Genomic DNA, 22,311 nt, shown 5'->3' with positions numbered 1-22,311 from the left:
TAGTAAATTAAAGTGGTTCAAAATAGGTACTTTTGAAATTAATTCAGGGGCGCCCCGATGGGAGGTCACAGTAATTTCCTCAAAAATTCCTTATTCTTAAAATTTTGCTGACGATCCGGCAAATTTTGCAATTATATTGCAACTTAGAAATTCATTTTTTTTTTATTTTTAAAATTGTTTTTAATGGTGCCTAACGTTCCTTCTCATTAGATGTTATGTACGTATGTATGATACGCGTGTAAGCTAGTGTTTTATCATAAGGTAAAATTGGAATTTTCCTCCTCCCAAAGGTTTTAGTTCGATGCGCCTCTGTATATTAAATTTTGTTCACTGTTCATGGCTCAAGTACAAACGATTTATGAAAGACCAATTTTAATAATATTTACAATATGTATATTTGTTTACAATTATCAACTAATACAGCATGGTTATTAATTTTTTATTGCCGTATAGTTGCATAAAACATGTTTTCCTTCATTCTTAGAAGTTTTTTAACATTTCCTTGTAATGGCTATGCAGATGAATTATTAAAAATTATATAGAGACATGAGTTAGACCAGTGGTTGGAGAAACTACGTTTTTTTTCGTAGCGAACTACAACTACTTTACTACAAATGTAGTTAATCACAACTACTTTTTTTTAATGTAGCAACTACAAACTATTTTTGAAATGTAGTCACTACTTCGCTATTTTTTAAAAAATAAATAAGCATACACACACACCGTTTGAGAATTGAACGAAAAAATTCGAAAAGTTGCTCAGATTAATAAATTAGCTCGTTTGAACATGGAATATTACTTCAAATTTTCATTTCTTTACTTCTTTTCTTTTTTAAACCATTTTTATGAATATTCGCTGCAAGAAAGGTTTAAAAAACTGAAAGATTCAAATTTTATTCAAATTTTAACTTAATCAGTTATAACTTGATTTGAATTTTACATCGGCATACACATACATAACATTGATTAAATGAGGAAAACATATTTTAAACAGAGAAAAACTTTTTTTTTGAAATTAATTGTGTGGGAACTTATATTTTGTGGGATTTAAGTAATTAATTTTGAACTTCAAGAAAGGGGTCTGGATCTGGACACCATCCCCTTTCTTTCGATACGAAGATTTGTCTCGAGTGCTAAGCATGTTAGTATGTTTCACATAAGACAGCACCTTTATTTTCAGAATAAATTAACAGCTTCTTTGATGTTTCATGATTTGTCTTAGTTTGCTCAAAAAGACATTTTGATTTTAGGGGGGAAAAAACGATTGCATTAACAATTAATTCTGTTATTATAATTTTTTTTCAGTTACGTATTTGTTCTTTTGATCAAAACCATGTTTTTAAATCGGAACTGTAGCTTAGTTATTTAATATCTAAATAACTTAATCTTTGGTGAGCACTGAACGTTAATGTCTTACGCGTTTACAATTTTATCAGTTGTCAGCGTTATTTAAAGCAGCATCCTTATCTTTTTTTCTTTTTTTTCATCAACAAATTAACGATTTGATTAACGATAACAACAAATTAACGATAATTCCCAGTGTTATTATGTTCACTGACTTGCGTTCTTACCACCCCTCAATATTCGATGGTAGTATTTCATTAGTAAATTATAACAAGATTACATTGAAAAGAGTCCATTGTTTCCGCTTTTGAAAGCTGCCTATTTGAAAAAAATATCACAGTTCAAAAACTTTTGAAGACTCTTTTCGTTTTTCGATTTTTAATTTAGCACGTTTTCTTTATTTAAAATCATTCAGCCTTTTTCGCCTCGTCGCTCATTTTCATTTGCCTCCGAGACTTAATATGAACAGAAAATAATTTTTAAATATTAATAACCTAAAAAAGAAAATAAACGTCAATGACTCAAGAAACAAGTACTGAATAAACTTTAATATAGCACTAAAAATCTTAGTCTAACTACAATCTTGTTGCGACTTTTGGTCAAACGTAACGAAACTGTTTGACGCTTTTCGTTTCACTTACTGTTTTACGCTGATCTATTCATGATTGAAAAACATATATGAGATTTTCGTAAGATGTGTGAAAACAATTATTGTTAAGTTAGAAGAAAAAATTGTGAGTGTGGAAAGTGAAAGAATACCAGTATTTCACTTTCAAGAATGACAAATCAATTTTAAAAATGTGTGTTTGAAGCAAAGTTTGTCACCCCTGAAAATTTTGCAGCCCTAGGCCTACTCTGCCTTGTGGGAAATTGGGCCCTGCGCATAGTGATTAAAAAGTGACTCCTTTTCATGACAATGGACAGGGTGTGGCCACTTGTAGGTGGAATCTGATACCCTCGGAGAAACAAGGGAGCAAGCTGGACCACCCTGGAGCAAACTTCCCTTGTCTTGTCTAAGTTTTCTTGAAAGGATGTACACGAATTTTTTTGCTTGTCTTTGAGAATATGAGACGAACACTTCTATTATGTGTTGATGTGTATGCTTCTTAGTTAATTTATGTTTGCTTCATATTGAATAAAGAGTAGTTCTCTTTAGCTCTTCTTAAATTATGCATTTAAGCACAAAATTTTAGTTTCTACAATATTTTAATATGACGAAAGTGAACGGAAGACAAACTAAAACCCGCTTATACCTATCTACTCAACGCAAGAAACGTCGTGGGGAATATCTAGCACGATGGAGGGAAACGAAAAGGTATGTTCATTTAATAGTCTTTTTTAGTTAGTTTGATTTTAAATATGAGGCAGTAAGAAGCAAAGGGTTGTAAGTGGATATTTTCAAATTTTGTGTAAAACGTGTTAAAAGATAACGTCCTAGGTAGACTTTCATTGAAAAATTTTCCTAAATCCTGCTATATAACAGCACCTACCAGGGCTACTAGTACTATCCCAAGACAGAGGAGAGGTTCACCTACGATGTGTACTGGTTATCTCCAATTTTTAATTTTGCCACATACATCCCTTTCTTCTCACTGCCTCATATGTATAATAGAGGTGTGAAATCGATAATTAAACATCGATGTTTCAAAACGAGACACCATGGAGCACCACAAAATCTTTAAAAAATCGCAAACAATGGCAGTACCAGTTCTACTTCTTGATCTAACTTTTCAACTTTCAACTTTTCAACTTTCTAACTAATCAAGGAGCCAGTTTATGTTCCTGTGGTGACAACTTCGTTTTCGCAATAGAATTTTATCACCCACATTTTCATTTAAAAACGTATTTTAAGTTAACTAAGCTAAAATCAAATACTGTAAACCATCATTTGAACATTCAAGTAAATTTAAGACAATATTTAAATTTTTAAATTAAATTAAGAGTTTTTTGTTTTTGAAAATTACTTCTAAGGTAGATGACGGCGTACCGAATGGTTATATTATTCTCCGAAAAATAATATAAGTGTAGGTTTACAATAATTGTTAAGAAAAAGGTGTACAGATTTATAATTATTATTTTTGTACAATCAGCTTGTAAATTTTAACTGTTCACTATTATTACGTTATTATTAAATTGGTTTATTCATTTATTATTTTTCATTTTTAGCCTACTTTCCCAGTTAGAAAAAGAAGAAAAAAGCATGAAAGAAGGCTTCAGAAATATCGCGAAAAACAAAAGAAAGTCAAAAAGAAATAAAATAATTTAAAAAATATCGAAAAATTAAAAATTGGAAAGTAGGGTATTGAGATGGGGGAAAATGTCTGTCTGTCTGTCTCTCCCCCCTAATAACTTTCGAATGAATAGTCCGATTCGAACAAACTTTCTTTTGTTCGAAAGATCTCGGCGAGGACACCTCATTCCCATATTTCACTTTTTGATTTGAACTATTTTTTGATGAATTTTGAACAGTTCAAAAAAACTTAACATTATCGCTTACGGGGAAATTCAAGGCAATTCCGAACTGTGAGGCGAATTTGCTTGAAACAAACTTTGCAGGAAAAAGGTTTTGATAAAAAACTTGTATATAAAATATCTTTTTGACTTGAACAATTTTCCGTTCAATTTCGAACAGTTCAAATCCCTTAACATTAGCGCCTACGGGGAAACTGAAAGTCAATGTGATATTTATCTCTGATACAGAATAAATCATCTTGATCGGACATTAACATTTTTCAAAAAAAAAAAAAAGTTGATAATTCAGCGAAAAATAAAATGGCTGATATTTTTTCTTTCTTAAAAAGTACATTCTTGAGACAACTAAATACACAAAGTTCTTTCCAATGAGATGCATGTTTAGACGTTCTGTAAAATTTTAAATAACTGTTCCATCAAAGGTATAGTAATTATGAAATTTTTATGAAACTTTTTTGTTCAAGACATCGGTATCGAAAATGACATCGAAAGCTAAAAATAGTAGCTTGAAAAACATTTACACCGCAAAACATCATTGGTAGAAACATCAATGTTTCCAATACATGAGTATCGATGCCGCACTTCTTGTGTATAACAAAGATACGCATGGAAGCTTATAATGTTATTATCAGTAAAATTTCCAAAAACTCAAGAAAGGGTGGAAATAAAAGTGGATAGGTCTATAGCAGGGTAAACCTCTCCTGGCAGCATCGTAATGTTGTGATTAGGATCTGTGTTGCCTTCACAATCCTGCCAGGTTAGGTTTGCCCCAACTATAGTGTGTAACAACATGTTTTTGTGGCACGCAGGATGGCTTTGAATGATTTTTGAAAAATGAACTGTGGTGTGTCTACGTTCGTAAAGGGCCTGGATCGGAGATGGTGAATTCCAGCTGAAAAAAATATTACACGGAGCTCAGATTTTTATGCAGTTATTTGTCAATTCTTACAAAGTTCTTAGTGCGATTACTTTGTAGTTCTTCATTATAATTTGCAATTGGAATTTGAGCTAAAATATTTTATGATGGAAATGCAGCGAAAAATTATTCAGTAAAAAGTTTGGAATTTGGATTAAGGCACACCAGTGGCCTCCGCACCTACCAGTGTAATAGATTTTATCCTGTTTAAATGGAGGACAAGCTGTGGCACGTGAGTCACTGAGACCTTCACAATTTCAGTATAATATTAAAATTGAGGGAGTGTTCACAGTCGGTTCCAGGAATTTTCCAAAGATGTACTCTGCATGTACCTAGAATGCTTCGATACAGAATTCAGCATCTTATCCATTCCGTAATATTTGGATAATTTCGACCAAATAATAATGATTTTGTTCAATGAAGTATCAGGGCTGACCCTATCGATAGTGCCACCGGGCCGCCTCCGAGCTTTGAAACAAATCTAAAAAGCATACAGCTATGTTATTCAGAAAATGGCATAGGATTTAAATAAGTTATTTATGAAGTTCCTAAGTGTTTATGTAAATTATAAAAGATTTTTCAATTGTATTTTATACATGTATTTGGTAACCATTTGATTTAATTTTTTTATTTTAAAGGATTAAAACTTCCCAGCCTGATGAATTAGAGAAAACCTTTTCTCAGACAGTTTGAAACAAAACAATATGACTGTTGATGCCACTGAACTAGCAGAAAGTCAGATACCCGTGAATCTCACTGAAAATAATTTCGCCGCCACTGCTTCAACTTCCATTTCTCTTTCAACTCTAAGTCCATCTTCAGCTCCAATAATTTCTTCAACTCCCATTCAAGCAAATAACAAAACAACAAGTAACAGAACAAATTATACAGAAGAGTTTAGCTTAGCTGGAAGGTGAATAGTAGACATTACTTATTTTATTCAACAATTACAACTTTTGAACAAGCATAGCCCGTTTTGTTCAATTACTGATATGAAAATAGTTTCGGAGACCAGGAAAGGTATAAATAGTGGCATTAAATTTAAATGCTGCATGTGTAATTTAGAGAAGGTTATATGGACGAGTGCCAAAGATAGTTCTATTGGCGTCAACATTGCTGCAGTAATTGGAACACTAGGGATAGGAGTAGGATTTTCTAACATGGAAGAGTTTTTCAGTGCTTTGAATATTCCCTCAATGTCCCCAAATACATATGCCGCTGAACACTAATCTGTTTCTGATGCGTGGAAAAAAGGGGAACAGAAGAAATGAATCAAGCTGTTGAAAAGGAAAAGGAATTAGCTCTGTCAAGAGGAGATATTGATGCTGATGGTGTACCACTCTTGACGGTAGTTGTTGACGGCACATGGGCTAAACGGTCTTACAGAACGAATTATTCTTCATTATCAGGAGCTGTAAGTATACTTTTGATTTCTTGAAATGTTTTATTTTCTATAACTTAAATATTATAAAGTATGTGAAATATATTTCTTCTATTTTGTAAAGAATTAGGGAAGACCAAAACCACTTAGGGCCTCCCTACTTTATTTCAAATACGATAAGTTCTAAATTTTATTATTAAGTTGGGTGTAACAGACCAATTGTTATTTTTGTAGACATTTTAAAATCCTCATATGTTTCATTATACATGTCAGTCGTACATATCATGATAAATATCACAATAGGTATTCGACATTTATTTTTCAAACTTCGGCATTTGCATTATAAAAATTATGTGTACAGTTGAATCTCAATAACTCGAATATTTATCTCGAAGCTTTCATTGGGTCCTAAACTCTTGAGACTGTTGTGGAAACTTCCCATAGCTTGAACTATCTATAACTCGAGCGTTTTAGCCGCTCAGTTGGGATTTCGAGTTATCGAGAGTTGACCAAAAGATAAATGACCAAAAAGTAATGTAGTATATTCATCTGATTTATTAATATATCAGTAATATAATGTAATACTGTAATATTTATTCTTTATTTTACACTAAATGCATCGCCCGGCATTTCACGGTCTACTTCGAAAATATAAATTATCAGGCTTGAACAAAAAAAAAAAAAAAAAAAATCTAAAATTTTCCTACACACACAGATTGCAGAACAACCAAAAAGAAAAAAAATTTAAATCCCCCGATTACAGAAAATGCTTCTAAACAAAAGTCAGAATTTTATTTGTTCACATTCGAGAAAAAATGGCAACACATCTTTCTTCTCAATGATTTTCTACGCGCTACAAATTTTAATGAAAGCAACTTTCAACAATGACTTTTATAACCAATGATTTTCTAATTGAAGGCTTACCTACACTTCAGCATGAAATTTGTTAAAAAACAGTTATAGTTCACGTTCTAATTAACTTGAAATATTGGAACAAATTTAGTTCATGCAGAAAAATCAGGGGTTTCTATGGATATTTTCTTTCTATAGGGATAAACAATATGGAGGGGGTCTAGGAAAAGTCATTTGTGATGGGCCCCAAAATTTATGTGCATGCCCCCTGTATATATACACATATATTATCTATTTTATTTACATAGTTGCAAAAAATTATTAGCAACAAAACAATTTTAATATTGATTAAAAATACCTAGTTAAAAGTCAAAAGTTAATCAGAAAGAAGGAAAATGTGTTATTGCTGTGCACTGACTGATGCTTACTTTTTTCCAGAATAACGTAATTTTATAAAAGTAGCTAACAACACAAAACGTATATTCCTTTATAAATAATAAACTAGTGATTGGAGGATGCAGTTAGACTTTCGTTGGCGCTGATTGAGAATTTTGGATGTGTACCGAAATATCGGATATTTTTTACACTTTCGAAAATTGCATATTATTTTCGAACCCTGTTGAAGCGTGTAGGTGACTTATATTTTTGTACACGATTTGTCAAGTCATTTATTTATTTATTTTTTATTTTACAGGCTACCATAGTGGGCTACCACACAAAAAAAGTGCTTCACCTGGGAGTAAGAGACATTTATTGCTCAATGTGTGCTGTACACAAGAGACGAGGAACCGAAGCACCGGAACATAAATGTTTCAAAAATTGGTGTGGTAGTTCTTCAGCTATGGAAGCAGATATAATTATAGATGGCTTTCTTCACAGCATGTCACTGTATGGCGTGGTATGTTTGAATGATTGGAGACGGTGACAGCAATGTTCACAAAAAGATATTAGATGCCATGCTTTAGGACAACACAACAGTGGAAAAAATTGAATGTAGAAACCATTTGCTAAGAAATTTTTGTAACAAGCTAAAAGACATCGTACGAAACAGCAAGTTTCCAATTCACTTACGCAAAATTGTTGGCGAAAGACTTTTGCGTTTGCGTTACGTAATTACAAAAGCTGCACAACATCGAAAAACTACATCGGAACTTAGTGATGACATTATGAACGCACCCATGCATGTTTTTGGGGAGCATAAGAACTGTGACAAATATTTTTGTAAAGAAGGGGGTGGCACAAATTATGTTCAAGAATTGAAAGACAGCGGGATCTTGTACAGAATAATGGAACTGATAAGTGATATGGCTTTTCATGCCAAGAGCATTTTATATAATGCTAATAATAATGCTGTTGAGCACTTCAATTCCATTATTGCAAAGCACAATGGGGGAAAACAAATTAATTTTGCCCTCAAACGATCTTACCAAACTAGATGCAATGTTTCGGTTGTTTCGCACAATACGAAGCAAAAGTATAACAAAATTTTCAAACTGATGTGCAAAAACAGTCCTGGCTACTTTTGTAAAAAAAGAGAAAACTGACAGATGGTTAGAAAAGCAAAAGAAAGGAAACGCGATCGACTGAGACAAAAAGTACTTTTTGGAGATGAATCCTACGGTCCAAATGCACAGAAGCCGGACATGCCAGAAGAGCAATTTGAAGCAAAGAAAAGAAGATTTTTAAATGATTTTAATATTACAGACAAAGAGCGTGAAGATATCGAAAGAAAAACGATTAGGCAGTCAGAATGTGCAATTTGGCGAGAGGAGCGAAGAAAATTAATCACAGCGTCACATTTTGGCATGATTTGCAACAAACTCCCAAGGACGAGGTGCGGAAATATGGTGAAGAAAATTCTGTACTGTAGCATTGATACGCCAAGCATGCGGTATGGCCGAATCCATGAAAAAGATGCAATCAGAGATCTTGAATGCTTCGCAGGCATCAAGATTCAGAAATGTGGCTTGTTTATTGATAAAGATCTCAATTTCTTAGGAGCCACGCCAGACGGAATAGTCGAACAGGATACTGATTGCATTGTGGAAGTTAAGTGCCCAGCATCTTGCTCTGAAATATTTCCAATCGAAGCAGTACTTCAAAAAAAATTCACATTTTGGAAAACGAATAAAAATAAGACACAAATAGAAGGAGTAAACAAAAACCATATTTTTTTTAATCAAGTTCAAGGCCAATTACACATAACAAAGAAGAAAAGCTGCCTCTTTTCCCTTTGGACACCCAAAGGAATCAAGGTGGAAAAAATTGACAGAGAAGAAGATTTTTGGAACAGCAAAATGGAAAAAAAATTGAAGGAATTTTATTTGGAATGTCAGTTACCAGAAATCATCGACCCAAGATTTCCAAGGTCGATGCCAATCAGGGACCCGCCAAGAATTTTAGATGCAATTGAAAAAAGAAAACTTAGTATTAAAAGTAAAAAAGTTGACAAAGTTCTAAAGAAAGGAATCCGATAAATAAATATGGAAACAAAATTTTTGCTGTCAACAAAAATTATTTTTAAATTAACTCCAGCCACAAAGTAAGAATTGTAAGTAATGCAAGTATTATTTCAGTGTAATTTTAAAGACATTCCTTTGTGAAATTTGTGGCAATTTTTTTCTTTGCAGAATAATAATTTTTATTTGTCCTAGACGCTCGACTGTTGCATCTTTTTGATTTCCCATGAGTAATTTCAATGAATTAAAAACAAGATTTTCTATGAATTATTCAAACAGTATAGAAATGATTATTTATAATTAGATCATGTTTTACTATTGTTTCAAACATATGCCTCTTTAAATAATAATGTTCAAAAAGTAAAATATAGTATTGTAGAAGTAAAGTAGCATTAAAATGTAGTATAGTAATAATCTCTGTAAATATTAAATCTTCTTTATAGAAGTTATTATTGATAATTAGATAATGTCTTACTTTAATTTCAAACATATGTTACTCTACAAATAGTAACATTCTGTAGAATTAAATATTTTCATATGTAAACAAACGTTTTGCTCAAAATAATAATAGGTGTTAGAAATTCATCATAGTATGCCAGAAAGAATTAATATCCAACATACTTCAATGTTTGCATGGATATATTTCAGGGTTTAAAAAGTATGACTTGATGAACAAAGTGGAAATGCATAATAACGGTGAAAATGTATAATCGTTTTAGCAATAACTTCAAACACATGTGCTTAAAATGATAATAATAATGTATAATTTCAACTGTTTTAGTATAATTGCCTTGTTACAAACAAAATAAGAGCTCTTTTAAAAAAGAGCCTTCAAGTTCCTTCCGCAATGTTTTCCAAACTTTTTGCATTTCTACTCCAGAGAATTCCAAACTCTACAAATAAGAATTGTAAATAATACAAATGTTTTTTCAGTGATATTTTGAACACCTTCTTTTGTGAACTTATTGGCACTTTTTTCTTTGCAAAATAATGCTTGTATTTTTTTCATCGTGACTCGACTGTTGCATATTTTTGATTTCTTATGATTAATGTCCAGAAATTAAAAACAAGATTTTTTATGAATATTTCAAACTGCATAGAAATAATGGTTTTTAATAGATAATGATTTACTGTAATTTCAAATATATGTCTCTGTAAATATTAGTAATATATATATATATATATATATATATTCAAATATGTAATAGTAATATTCAAACAGTAAAATATGGTATAGTAGAAGTAAAGTAGTTGTAGTAAAATGTATAGTGCAGTAGTAAAAAAATGTGTAGTATAGTATTAGTAGTAGAATGTATAGTATAGTAGTAGTAGAATCTATAATATAGTGTTAGTAAAATGTAGTATAGTAGCCTCTGTCAGTAATATTCTATAGTATTAAAGATTTTTATATGTAGACAAAATTTTCGCTCTCTACAAAATAATAATGGGTATTTCATCATAGTATGCCAGAAAGAATGAATCATGTTTTTCCCCCAAGTATCTCAAAGAAGCATCCCATGTTTGTTTGCATGGATGTATTTCAGGACTCGAAAAATACTACTTTATGAATCAAATGGGCATGCATAATAGCGAGGTATACTGTACATAATTATTTTAGCAATAACTTCAGAAATATACGTTTAAAATAAAATTCAGTAATTGTATAAAAATCTTAATATTTCAGTGTAATATTTATAATTCTTTTGGGAATTCATATTTGTTGGCAACTTTTTTCTTTGAAAAATAACATTGTTTATCAGTATGACTTGACTGCTGCATATTTTTGATATCATGTGATTAATTTCTAACAATTACAAACAAGATTTTTTATGTATAATTCAAACTATAGAAATGATTGTTCATAATTGCATAATGATTCACTGTAATTTGAAACATATACTCTGTAAATAGTTACATTGTATCGTATTAAATGTTTTCATATGTGAACACAAGTAAGAAATGTATATTTCACAAATAATATTTCAGAGTAATTTTGAACTCATTCCTTGTAAATTATAGTTATTTATGAGCAATTTTATTCTTTTCAAAGTAATAATTAACAATTATTTATCATTGTAACTCGATTGCTTTATGAAAAATATGTTTTGTTTTCATGTGATGATTTCAAGGAATCTGATCCAGACTTCTTATGAATTATTTAATTGATTGATAATAAAATAGTGTTTGAGGTTAATTAGAACTTTTTAAGTGCTTATGCAGATGCAGAAAAAGCATCAAGTTAAATGTTTCTGTGTTTTAACAGGATGAAATTTCCAAAAAATAGGAAAAGTTAGTGAATTATCTTGTTAATATGTTTTTAAAAAGTAGCTTGTTGTTTTGCAGTTGTTTTAGTGTTTCATCCCTCACGGATTATATGAATGTGACTCTGTGTTTTATTAGAATTAGGTCCAATACCTGAAACTTGGTTGAATTAAATGCTTACATGAAATAAAAATATTTTTTCAAATACATTTAAAAATTGTAATGGTATTTCTTTAAAATTAGGAGGTGACTAAATTATAATTCGTTCTACCATTGTATTTAGAGAGATTGATCGCATGGATTGAAGCAATAAATGTTTACTCCGCACCATCTTCTTCAGTGTTCAATTTTCAAATCATTGAAAAGCAAACTAATGTACAAATTAAAAAACATTGGACTTTTAATTTTATTCAATAATTGTACATTAGCAGACAATGTAAAACCAGTCTTTAATTTGCTGTCAATCTGCATTTGAAAAATCTTTAAATGTTTGTAAATATCTACAGGGGTGATTGTGTTCCGGTATTTTACCGAATTTCCGGTATTTTCGGATGTATTTTTTGTATTTTTATGTCCGAAAATACCGGAATTATGTTTTTTTTTTCTGTGCTTTTAATTCCCTACCTCCGTAATTTTTTTTAATTATATAATACTCATCAAATATACCTGCAAGAGCCTTAAGATGAACACCTTTCCCTTAAGATGAACAAATGTCAAGATAATTTGTATAACACCAGCTCAAAAGTAACTTTGTAACCCATTAAAAATTTAATCAAATGTACACACAATATTTTGACTCAGAACTATTTAATACTGTGGCAAAGGTGCACGTAAGTAATAGGGACCAAAGATTACCCCCCCCCCCCCCCCCCCGTTCTCGCTTTGAAACTTTCAGGTATTTTTTGATGAACTCACAATCACCCCTGTATCTATCATTTATAAAGCTTATATTACGATGACAATGACTTCTCGATTTGTATCATTTAAAAAAGAACACGGGCCACACGTATCAGCTTCGCAGGTCGTATGTGCCCCGCGGGCCGCAGGTTGGGTGCCACTGTTCTTACGGCATAACTTTTACACTATACTAATCTGATTCATTGGTGGCTCATTTCGTGAAACATTTAGGGTAAAAAAACAATTTAAAAAGAAAACCTGAAATTTATTTCAAACTATTACTTTTAAAAACATAGATAAATTCGCTGTAAGATGTATAAACTTGAAAAGAAAAAAAATGGGCTTAAGATGATTCAAGAAGGCAAAAACTTTGTTAGAAAAAAATTTGATTTTTTTTCGAACAGTTTGCTTATTCTAAAACTTACTCTGAAAAATTTGTCCCTCTTCAATGAATTATAAAAACCATATGTTTTAAGTTCAAAAAATACGATCCCTGAAAATTGAGGGGGGGGGGGGGCGTCTGTCGTTTCCATAGAGCTTGACGAATATGGAAATTAATGCAGAGAACTTTTCATAAATTTAGATTTGTTGCTTTTATTTTGATTCACGTTTCTACAAATGCATTTATAGTTAATCATACCAGTGTGTTTAATTAAATCAGATAAAATTTAATCCATTATTAAAATTACTTACTTTGTTTTAACATCTTACAATATTATAAAAATAATGATGATGTCGCAGCGGCCAATAAAGTTATAAAAACGTAATCACGTAGAACTTGGAATGAATTTCATAATCAACTTTTAAAATTTTAAGCAGAGGCTAATACAAATCAAATGCTGTAGATTGCAAAAGATTAAAACAATGCTGGAATAGCACTGTTATACACAAGTAATAGTTTATCTTTTATTCTAAAATATCATTTCAAGTTAAAGTGAGCTCTTGAAGATTTGGGGGGAGGGGTGCACGTATTTTGGCCATTCCTCAAGTTTTGATTAATTGTTTCATTCTGGTGAGTTCAGCCAGACCGAAGGAATTTCGCGCCCCCCAAACTTGGCACTGGACAATAATGATGCAAGTAATATTTGTTGAATAAGTGCGGCAAATTCGAATCGCTAAGTGATCTGTAATCCATGTGTGCCCACCTGGGGGGGGGGGGGTTTGAGGGGAGTTTTTCTTTCTCCTTTGGGGTTTCTCTGCGATATTGAGAGGGGATGTGCCCTTGCCCTCGGGGGGGGGGGCACCCCTGTGTTGTCAACTTTATCAATCCTGCGCCTGCTTTTGATTTGCAGATTGATAATGCCCCATTTCGAAGGAAAACGTAATGTTTATGATCCTACTGCATATCCTTCTTGTGCATAAAAAGTAGCTCGTAAAAGCATTTTAATGGATCAAATTTAGAAAAAAATGAAGAATATAATAATCAACAAAATTTCGGGTTGCAATTCATAAGGAAAGCACAAAACACCGATTGTAGAAGATTCCGGTTGGTCGAAACCAGAAACCACAATGCGCTAAAAAAGATCCAATGCAAGAATTGTAGAATCTCCTTACTATCGGTTTCCCTCTTCCCGGGCCAATAAATTTTGAGCGTTGACAGTCGTTCAGAGGGGATGAAGATATCCCCCAAAACCTGTCAGCAGATCCACATAGGGGGGGGGGGGAGAAAAACTACCGCTCTCTCACTCTCTCTCTCCCAAAAGCTAGAAAATTTCTGTCTGATGAGTCCTCTTAAGTTTATTTATTTATTTTTTGAGTCAAACTGGCCCTGTTTTAATATTTTCTTTTTTAACTTGTATGTTAGAAAAATTTTACATGTGTATTATCTGTAATAAAAATGATTTCAAAGCAAAGTTTTATTTTTTGTTATTTCTAAATTGGAAACAAGAAAATTTATTACTTTATGATGAAGTTTAAAGAAATTTCTACACGTCATGCAAATCTAATAACAAATACGACTCATTATACGACCTTTAAGATTTCAACTATGAATAATTAAAAGTTTAAACCATGTGTACATTACATACAGAATTTTTGCTAAAAGTTTGTCTCTTTCGAAAAAATCTGTCGAAATAAAACAATATTTTAATGTTTCAGTTTATATATAGCACAATTCCTAAATTAAAATATAGAGGCTTTGAAAAAGTACATTTGAACGTACTTAACATGTTTTTGAAGAAATGATATGTGGAACAAGTTTGATTTATTGTTTTGAAACGGCATTGTAGAAAAATATGCGAACATGCAATGCAATCGAAATGCCGGATATCCGAATCTGGCAAGTAAAGGGGCATCGGATATCCGGTATCCGGCAAAATCACTATCTGGTGCATCCCTAATTTTTATCCTGATGGCGACGGATATTTCATGGATGATAACGCATCTATACATCGTGCCAGAAGTGTTGAAAATTGGTTCGCTGAGCATCAGTCTGACTTCCAACACCCTCCCTGGCCACCATATAGCCTGGATTTAACCCCATAGAAAATGTTTGGGATATGGTTGAAACAAGCATCTGATAGCACTATCCTCTTCCATCTAATTTACAAGATCTAAAAAGCTGCATAGTCAATGCCTGGTATTCTCTGAATGTAAATGCACTTCAGAAGCTTTTAGACTCGATGCCCAAACGAATCAGAGTGGTTATTCGAGCAAACTTGGTCCAATTAAATATGATGTTGTGTTTCTAATTCATTGGCCAGCTACTGTAAAATGACTTAAATGAAGTTAAAATTTGTTTTAATTAAATGCTTTTTAGTTGTATTTATAAGTTAGGATTGTGTTGATGCTTAAGAAATATGCCTAAATGCTGTGATTTTGTATTTTTTAGTGCAGAGACAGAAAGAAAGACCAGTATCTGGAGAAGATCCCACCTACAAGCTTAAAGATGATGATGAAGATTGGAAAGGCGTATGTTTTGTAAATATGTTTGTATAAATTATTTATTATTATTTTGGTTTATTTGAATTAACTGTAAAAGAAATTTTTATTTTTTTAAAGCAGTCAATTTTTAGAATCGATCTCCAGTTTTATGTTTTTAAGTTTGTTTTGAATATGAGTTCTTAGGGTGTTTTAAAATTTGTACAGTTGGTTATATCAAGTATTGTTTTAGCTATCCAATAATTTCAAGTAATTATTTTTAAGTATTGAAAATAAATATTATATAACATATAGAGTAGAGCCCCATTTTTTGATCAGGCCTGAAAGGGGTTCAGGTCGTCCAAATTAATAAATTTATGGATTTAATAAAATAACCTATAAATTGAGCCATGGTACATAAACAAATTACTGTATATAGCAGGAGTTCCTTACTTTTTTGATTTGTGGCATCCTTTGAAGAATTTGAATTTTCTCATGGCACATTTGCCTATCCCTGTTACACTAGCTGTATTGTTACTATGTACATTTTGGTGCATTCCTTGCCCCTCTCTGTAGCACTCCATTGTGCGGCAACATCCTTTTTTGTGACCCCTGGTGTACAGTAAAAATATATTTTGAATTCAAGAGAATCTATACATATATATATAGAAAAATTAGATGTTGGTAAATATGTATGTGTGTATGTTGCCACAAAACTCAGAAACTATCCAGCAGATTTGACTGAATGTTTCACATTTTGCTTTTATTAGTGCGTGGAAGGTTTATACACTAGTTCAAAAAAAGTTTTGATTGGTGGTTCTTTCTTTTTTTTTACAGTAGACCCTCGTTTTACGCAGGGGTTACGTTCCACGGAAATGCTGATAAATTGAGACCTTATAGTAGTGTTAAAATAGGGGTTAGGTTCCGCAGATGGTTCATTCTAGTGATGACTAATTGTATACTAAGTTTAATGTGTACTTATATCGATTTTTATGCAAAACATGCATAAAGAAAACATAAACTAATTTCGTGTTCTGTTTATGAAGAAGAGCTGGCTATGATAGTCTTTTGGCAGTCTTGAAGAATTTTTCTCTGTAATTCTTCGCAGAGCATTAACGCATCCATGAGCACTTGCGTCTTTTCCATGATAGAATCCTTCACTCACAAATCAGAAAGATCATTTCTATTGTCTAGGAATGGCTCAAAATTGAAAGAGGGGAAAATGTTATCTGGTTGCATTGCCACATCCTCGTGAAACCGAAACTCATCCGCATAAAATAAAATAAAGGTGTCAAATCTTAAACCGCGTACAATAAACCCGCGTAAAACAAGGGTCTACTGTACTTCCTTTTACGAAAAAGGAAGTATTGTATTCGCAAAAAAATTTTCACTTAAAAATCAGCATTAAATTCCATTTTGCTCACCACCGAATGAATGTTGAGTTTTTCCGACCCGACCACGTGCATATATACTTAAAAACGTATAAAAGACGCACAAAATATCCATTTTGACAATTCTGAATTGATTCCGAGTTTTCTCGTGACGTATGTATGTGCGTGTGTACCTTACATAACTCAAAAATCGTTTGTCCTAGAAAGTTGAAATTTAGTACATAGACTCCTAGTGGGGTCTAGTTGTGCACCTCCCATTTCGGTTGCATTCGGATGTTTCTAAGGGGGTCTTTTACACCTTTTGGGAAGAGGGAAATAATTGTTAATTTCAATGCAATCTCAAGTAGTGTTATAATTTGGCAAACACTTGGCGATATATCGCCAAAGTTTTGGTTGCCAAGTTTTGTTGTCAACTTGGCGATACATTTGGCGGGGGGGTTTTTTTGGGGGGGGGGGGGTATCAATTTGGCTATATAGTAAAAGACCATTATAACACACACCTTGGGACCAAAGCTTTTGCGTTATATAGATCATTTCACAAATTTTGAAACATTCAAAATATATCAATATATAGCACTTTAGAATGAGTTTTATCTTCAATGAGTATTAACGTACTAATATAGCTATTAGTCATTTACAAATGAATATGTTTCACAATCAAAATAAAGTGAATTATCCTGCACTTCTGCTAGTTTCATGATTTGCATAACAGTTGCATTTTCAAGAGCCATCTGGTATTTTCTGTTTACTGTAAATACGAATTTTCATTTAAAAGCTTTGAATTAAGATGGAAAGATGAAAAACTGTTTCAAAATTTAATATGCCTGACAAGTTTTATGCTTGCAAAGCAAAAGAGAGGGATTTTTCTAACTTCAAAACCTATTGTTTACTTCTGAAAAGTTGTGCGGTTTATGGAGAATTGTGTTATATAGGTCGGGGTTATAAAGGTATTCTACTATTTAGAGAGTTAACCATTGAATCAAATTAAAATTGCCAATATTGGGAAAATTTATCTGTATAAAACGTTTTCTTAGCTTCGGTTTGCAACAAACTTGGGTGAAAATATTTAAAGTGTTTCTTTGCTTAAGTCGAGGTACTATTATCATTAAATTGGTGTAAAAGGAAGTCATCAGCTCGCTTTTTTTTGTTCCTATTTTAGTTTACTAATAGCCTTTGTATTTGAAACAGTTGAATTAAGAGACATAATGCAAACTAAGAAAGATAATTGAGCATTTTTTTTCCTAGGGTAAAAAAAAAAAAAAAAAACTGGTCCTCTTAAGAAAGCTATATATAGATTGTGATTTAAAGGCTTTAAAATTGCAGTCTGTCATGTTTTAGTTATTCAATAGCACCGACATCTTCAAAGAGAGTTATTGTAGAAATATGAATTTTGGATTACTCATGTCACTTTTAAATGCAGAAATCAGTCTGTAAGAATTAATATTGTGTTAAAAAAGAATTCTTGATATCTAAACATCAAATATATTAAACCAAATTATATTTTTGCTGTTTTGATGCTTCTATGTCAAAAAAACTGTTAAGGAATTGTTGACACATATTTCATGTAGCAGAGTATTAATTTTGTTGTTCTTGTTCTATAGCATTGTAAAATTGTACTACCTTATGAATCATCCTCTGTATTTCTTTATTTCAATAGATTTTCATTTTTAGGCTCAGAAAAGTCCAAAAACTCCTCCAGGGGCTTCCAGAATGGAAAGGAGATGGGTTGATGTAATGACGATACATCTACTGATGGCTTATCTCACACGATATATGTTGGATACAGATAAACTTAGGTATCTGCATTTAGCAAACTTTTCCTTGTGGGATACTTGCTTTAAATTGGATCTAGTTATTTAAGAGTTTTCTCTGTGAAACCAGCTTAAGAAATTCTTGCTTAAGTAGTTAGTGTTTCCGATTTAAAATTTTCTCTTACTTACTGATTATTTTTTGAGATTTTTTTTAGCAGCGTGCAGCTTTGTGCTGCTGTGCAGGTCCATCAGTTAGGGGTTGTGTTTTTATTTTGTTAAATTTTTTATTTATTATGGTGCAGTTATATAAATAAGTAACGTGTATGCTGATTTTTTCAAAAGTTACAATTCCTTTTCTTTTATAATTTGTTTTATGTTTATATTAACTTTCTTAATTAAAAAAGTGGTAAAAGTTGCTTGAATCTACTTCTACATAAACATATATATTTAAGTGTATAAATATATGTATTGTAATGTATTACACCAGTAATTAGAACACAAACATTTATTCATTTCGAGATTTGCATGCAGCCTATGTACAAATAATTGTTTGTTATATGTCGTTAACCCTCGTATTAATATCCAAAGAAGATCTACTTTGTTGCAAAGTTTAAGTAAGTGGCTTTGGAAGCCAGATAGTTAGAACATTGCCTTCCCAAGAGAATTAGGAAACCCAGCCCCCTGTCACATCGTAACGATCTCTCCTGGTGATGCTTTTCAAGCCCCTGAGGAATATTTCTGTTCCCACCACAGGGTAGTCCGAGCTCTAAGACAAAAAGATGGAGCAGCGCCTTAGTAACAGCAACTTTGCGTAATCTTGGAAAGAAATTTTGTATAAGTCCGCGTGACAATTCATGTTTGTGTGTAGTCACAAAAAATATACCTTGCCTCGCATTTCAATCTTCGAGTTGAACCGAACCGTTGCTTCGGTCACTCGTCTGGTCTGCTAATTCTATATTAGCTACCAGTTTGTTTCGCACTCTTGGCTTCCTTAAGAGGTTTTCCATCTCCAGCTCACTCACTTTCCTATGCCGGGCTGATGAGTGCGAATAAGCACGAAACTGAAGTCCTCGGCTGGAAATGACTGAGCTGGCGGTGTATTTCACGTATATATGAATAGGTTTGGTCAACTCCTGGGGGCCATGTTGTCCAGGCAATTAATAAAAATAACTTGGCTACTAGGTTTTTCAGAAGCCATGTTGCATTGAATTTTTTTTAATAACTCTTAAGAAATCATTTGTTTAGTGCCTAATATTTTTTCCTGGTTCTTAAGTTTTTGGAATTTTTGTCCATCCCTGTGTGTATATTAGATATATATCATTAAAATAACCTATAAATAATTATACTGCATACATTTTCTATGGCACTAATTCTGGTGATATATTTTAGGCCAAATGCTTTTGAAATTAGAAGTCAAGAAGGAAAGCCTTCCGCTGTAGTACACTGTGATGATTCTAGCATGTTGTCAGAATGGATAAAACATATTTCAACAAATATTTTACATTTGACAGCACAACAAGTAATAATAATGTTTTATTCATATTTTATAGTTGAATATGCAATTATCTTTTCAAAAATCATGAATTTTTTTTCAGAATCATAAGTTGTTAACAAAATAATATATGGTTCAAATTATACTAAGTTTCAACAGTGTCAAAAGATTTTATTAAACTTTTGAATTGGAAAATTTAAGCCCATAAACGTTTATTAAAGCAGAAAAAATAAATTGTTGCCTATGCATAATTTGGTGTTCCAAGGAACCATTTTTCAATCAATGCTGAAGATGTAGCTTATGGATAAAAAGGGGTCCAGTAAATCCGATGAGAATAATTGTTAAACAAGATTATAAAGTAAAAGCAAAGAGGAGAGAGAGAGAGAGCCTTGCTGCTTCAGCATCAAGTCCTGACAGGGAAAAAACTTTTATTTCTTTTCAAAAATTGGATTTATTACTCAGGAGGTATTCCAATAATATTAGTGATTTTATTATGTCCTTTTCAAAAAAAGAAAAAAAAAAGAGAACATTTATTTACTGGAATTAATTATTATAATGTGAATGGTTAGCACACCATTGGTTAGCACCTAAAGAGTGTCTGTATCACTAAGTAAGTGATACAGACACTCTTTAGGAATTAAAATTGTGGAACCTCAGTAAGTTCACATCCACTTAAGCAGATATGTTTTCTTATTCCTTTGAGATGTCGAGTTATTAAGGTTCCACTGTATTGATATTGCATGTTTATGTGTTAGCATCCTAAGAGTTGGCTACATGACTTGCCAAGGGGTTTAGGAGAAGAGGTTAAATCTAAAATTCCTCTGGTTGTGCCCTTGATCAGTTGGAAAGGAAAGGGTTCTTAGTTATTACTTTTTAATACTTATCAGCCTGTTGGTTTGCCAATTTTGATATTTTTTGTTTGCTGTAATATTTTATTTCATTTATATTAATATTACATGCATTTTATAAATTTCAGATAAAAAGTTTCAACGAATCTTTACCTCAACCTGATCAGGTAGGCTTTTTTTTAATCATCCATCTACTGCTTTTATTAATACTTGTAGGCCTGTATGTGAATATATTATATAAGAACTACTTTTAGAGTCGATGATAATGTTTCACAACTGATTAATAGCATGTGTTTGAATAAATGCTTAAAACACAAACGTTTTCCAATTTTTTCTCCTGAAATTATTCCTGTACTCTTCTCTCTCTCTCCCCCCCCCCTTTATTTTTTTCTTAATAATTACAAGTTTTTGTGACATTTTTAATATTCATAACACATTTCACATTCTATGAAACAGCTATATATTTATACTTTCCGCCTACGCTTGTTATATAACTGGCAAACAGCTAGTTCAGACAAATCAATCTGAATGAGGGAGGGAGGGGGGGAGATTTGATGTGTTTCATTCATTTCAAGGTGACTCTACTTAATTGAATAGCTGATACACATCTTCAAATGCTGACATCCCTGAAAACCAATAGGTGCATCCATTTCTTCAACTGGATGTTATCCTTTCTGCCTCATCGGTGGTCAGGCAGTATACAGTCGAGCCCCAACTTACGCGAGGGATGCGTTCCAAGACCACTTGCGTAAGTCGAAATTTCGCGTTGTTGAAAAATGTATGAATACAAATTTTTTAGAAGCATACAAGTTCTTTTAGACATTTGTAAGCACCCCTCAAATTGCTTTAAAGCATTCCTCAACTGTACATTATAGTTTCTTGCATAAACAACTGAACTTTTACTGTATTAAAAAAATAAAAAAGCTGTTTCATTTAACATAAAGTACTTTAAGATGCACAAAATGAATGATCGATGGGAGGGAAAGACATAAAATAAAACAACACGGTATGCACAGTGTGTAGTAATAATAAAATGCTGCACTATAATAGTACTGTACTGTGTATACATTAATAATATTTATGAGTTAAAAATGAAGATAAGATGATTTACGCTCCATGATCAGATCAATAATCTTATCTGATACATTTTAAAATACGGTTGCTTCGCCTTTTCTGTTATGAAGTTTTCATTTATGGCAACAGCCTCTCTCCCTGATCTCTTAATCCAAAATACAACATCAGCTTCCATTTTCATAATGCTTACTTTGCTTAGATTCTACAAGTTTCAATATTGAAACTGAGTTCTGAACTTTTATGGATATCTTTTTGTTTTGACTTTTAATTGTATGTATGGAAGATTCACTCAAACTTATTGATGTGTGGTTAT

At 32.1% G+C, this 22,311-nt stretch overlaps 1 protein-coding gene across 1 annotated transcript in view; it reads left to right on the top strand.

The window, feature by feature from the left end:
* The window catches only part of LOC129229234 (gamma-1-syntrophin-like), a 152,182-nt gene that overhangs the window by 69,373 nt on the left and 60,498 nt on the right, over window positions 1-22,311 (top strand). Inside the window, exons 7-10 of the mRNA XM_054863498.1 lie at window positions 15,414-15,493; window positions 18,505-18,629; window positions 19,974-20,103; window positions 21,053-21,091. Coding sequence (XP_054719473.1) covers window positions 15,414-15,493; window positions 18,505-18,629; window positions 19,974-20,103; window positions 21,053-21,091 — 374 coding nt within the window. The remainder of the gene's footprint in view (window positions 1-15,413; window positions 15,494-18,504; window positions 18,630-19,973; window positions 20,104-21,052; window positions 21,092-22,311) is intronic.

Source organism: Uloborus diversus, chromosome 9 (assembly GCF_026930045.1).
Source record: "Uloborus diversus isolate 005 chromosome 9, Udiv.v.3.1, whole genome shotgun sequence".
In the NCBI taxonomy this organism is placed as follows: Eukaryota; Metazoa; Arthropoda; class Arachnida; order Araneae; family Uloboridae; genus Uloborus; species Uloborus diversus.
This window is presented reverse-complemented; position numbering and strand designations above follow the sequence as displayed.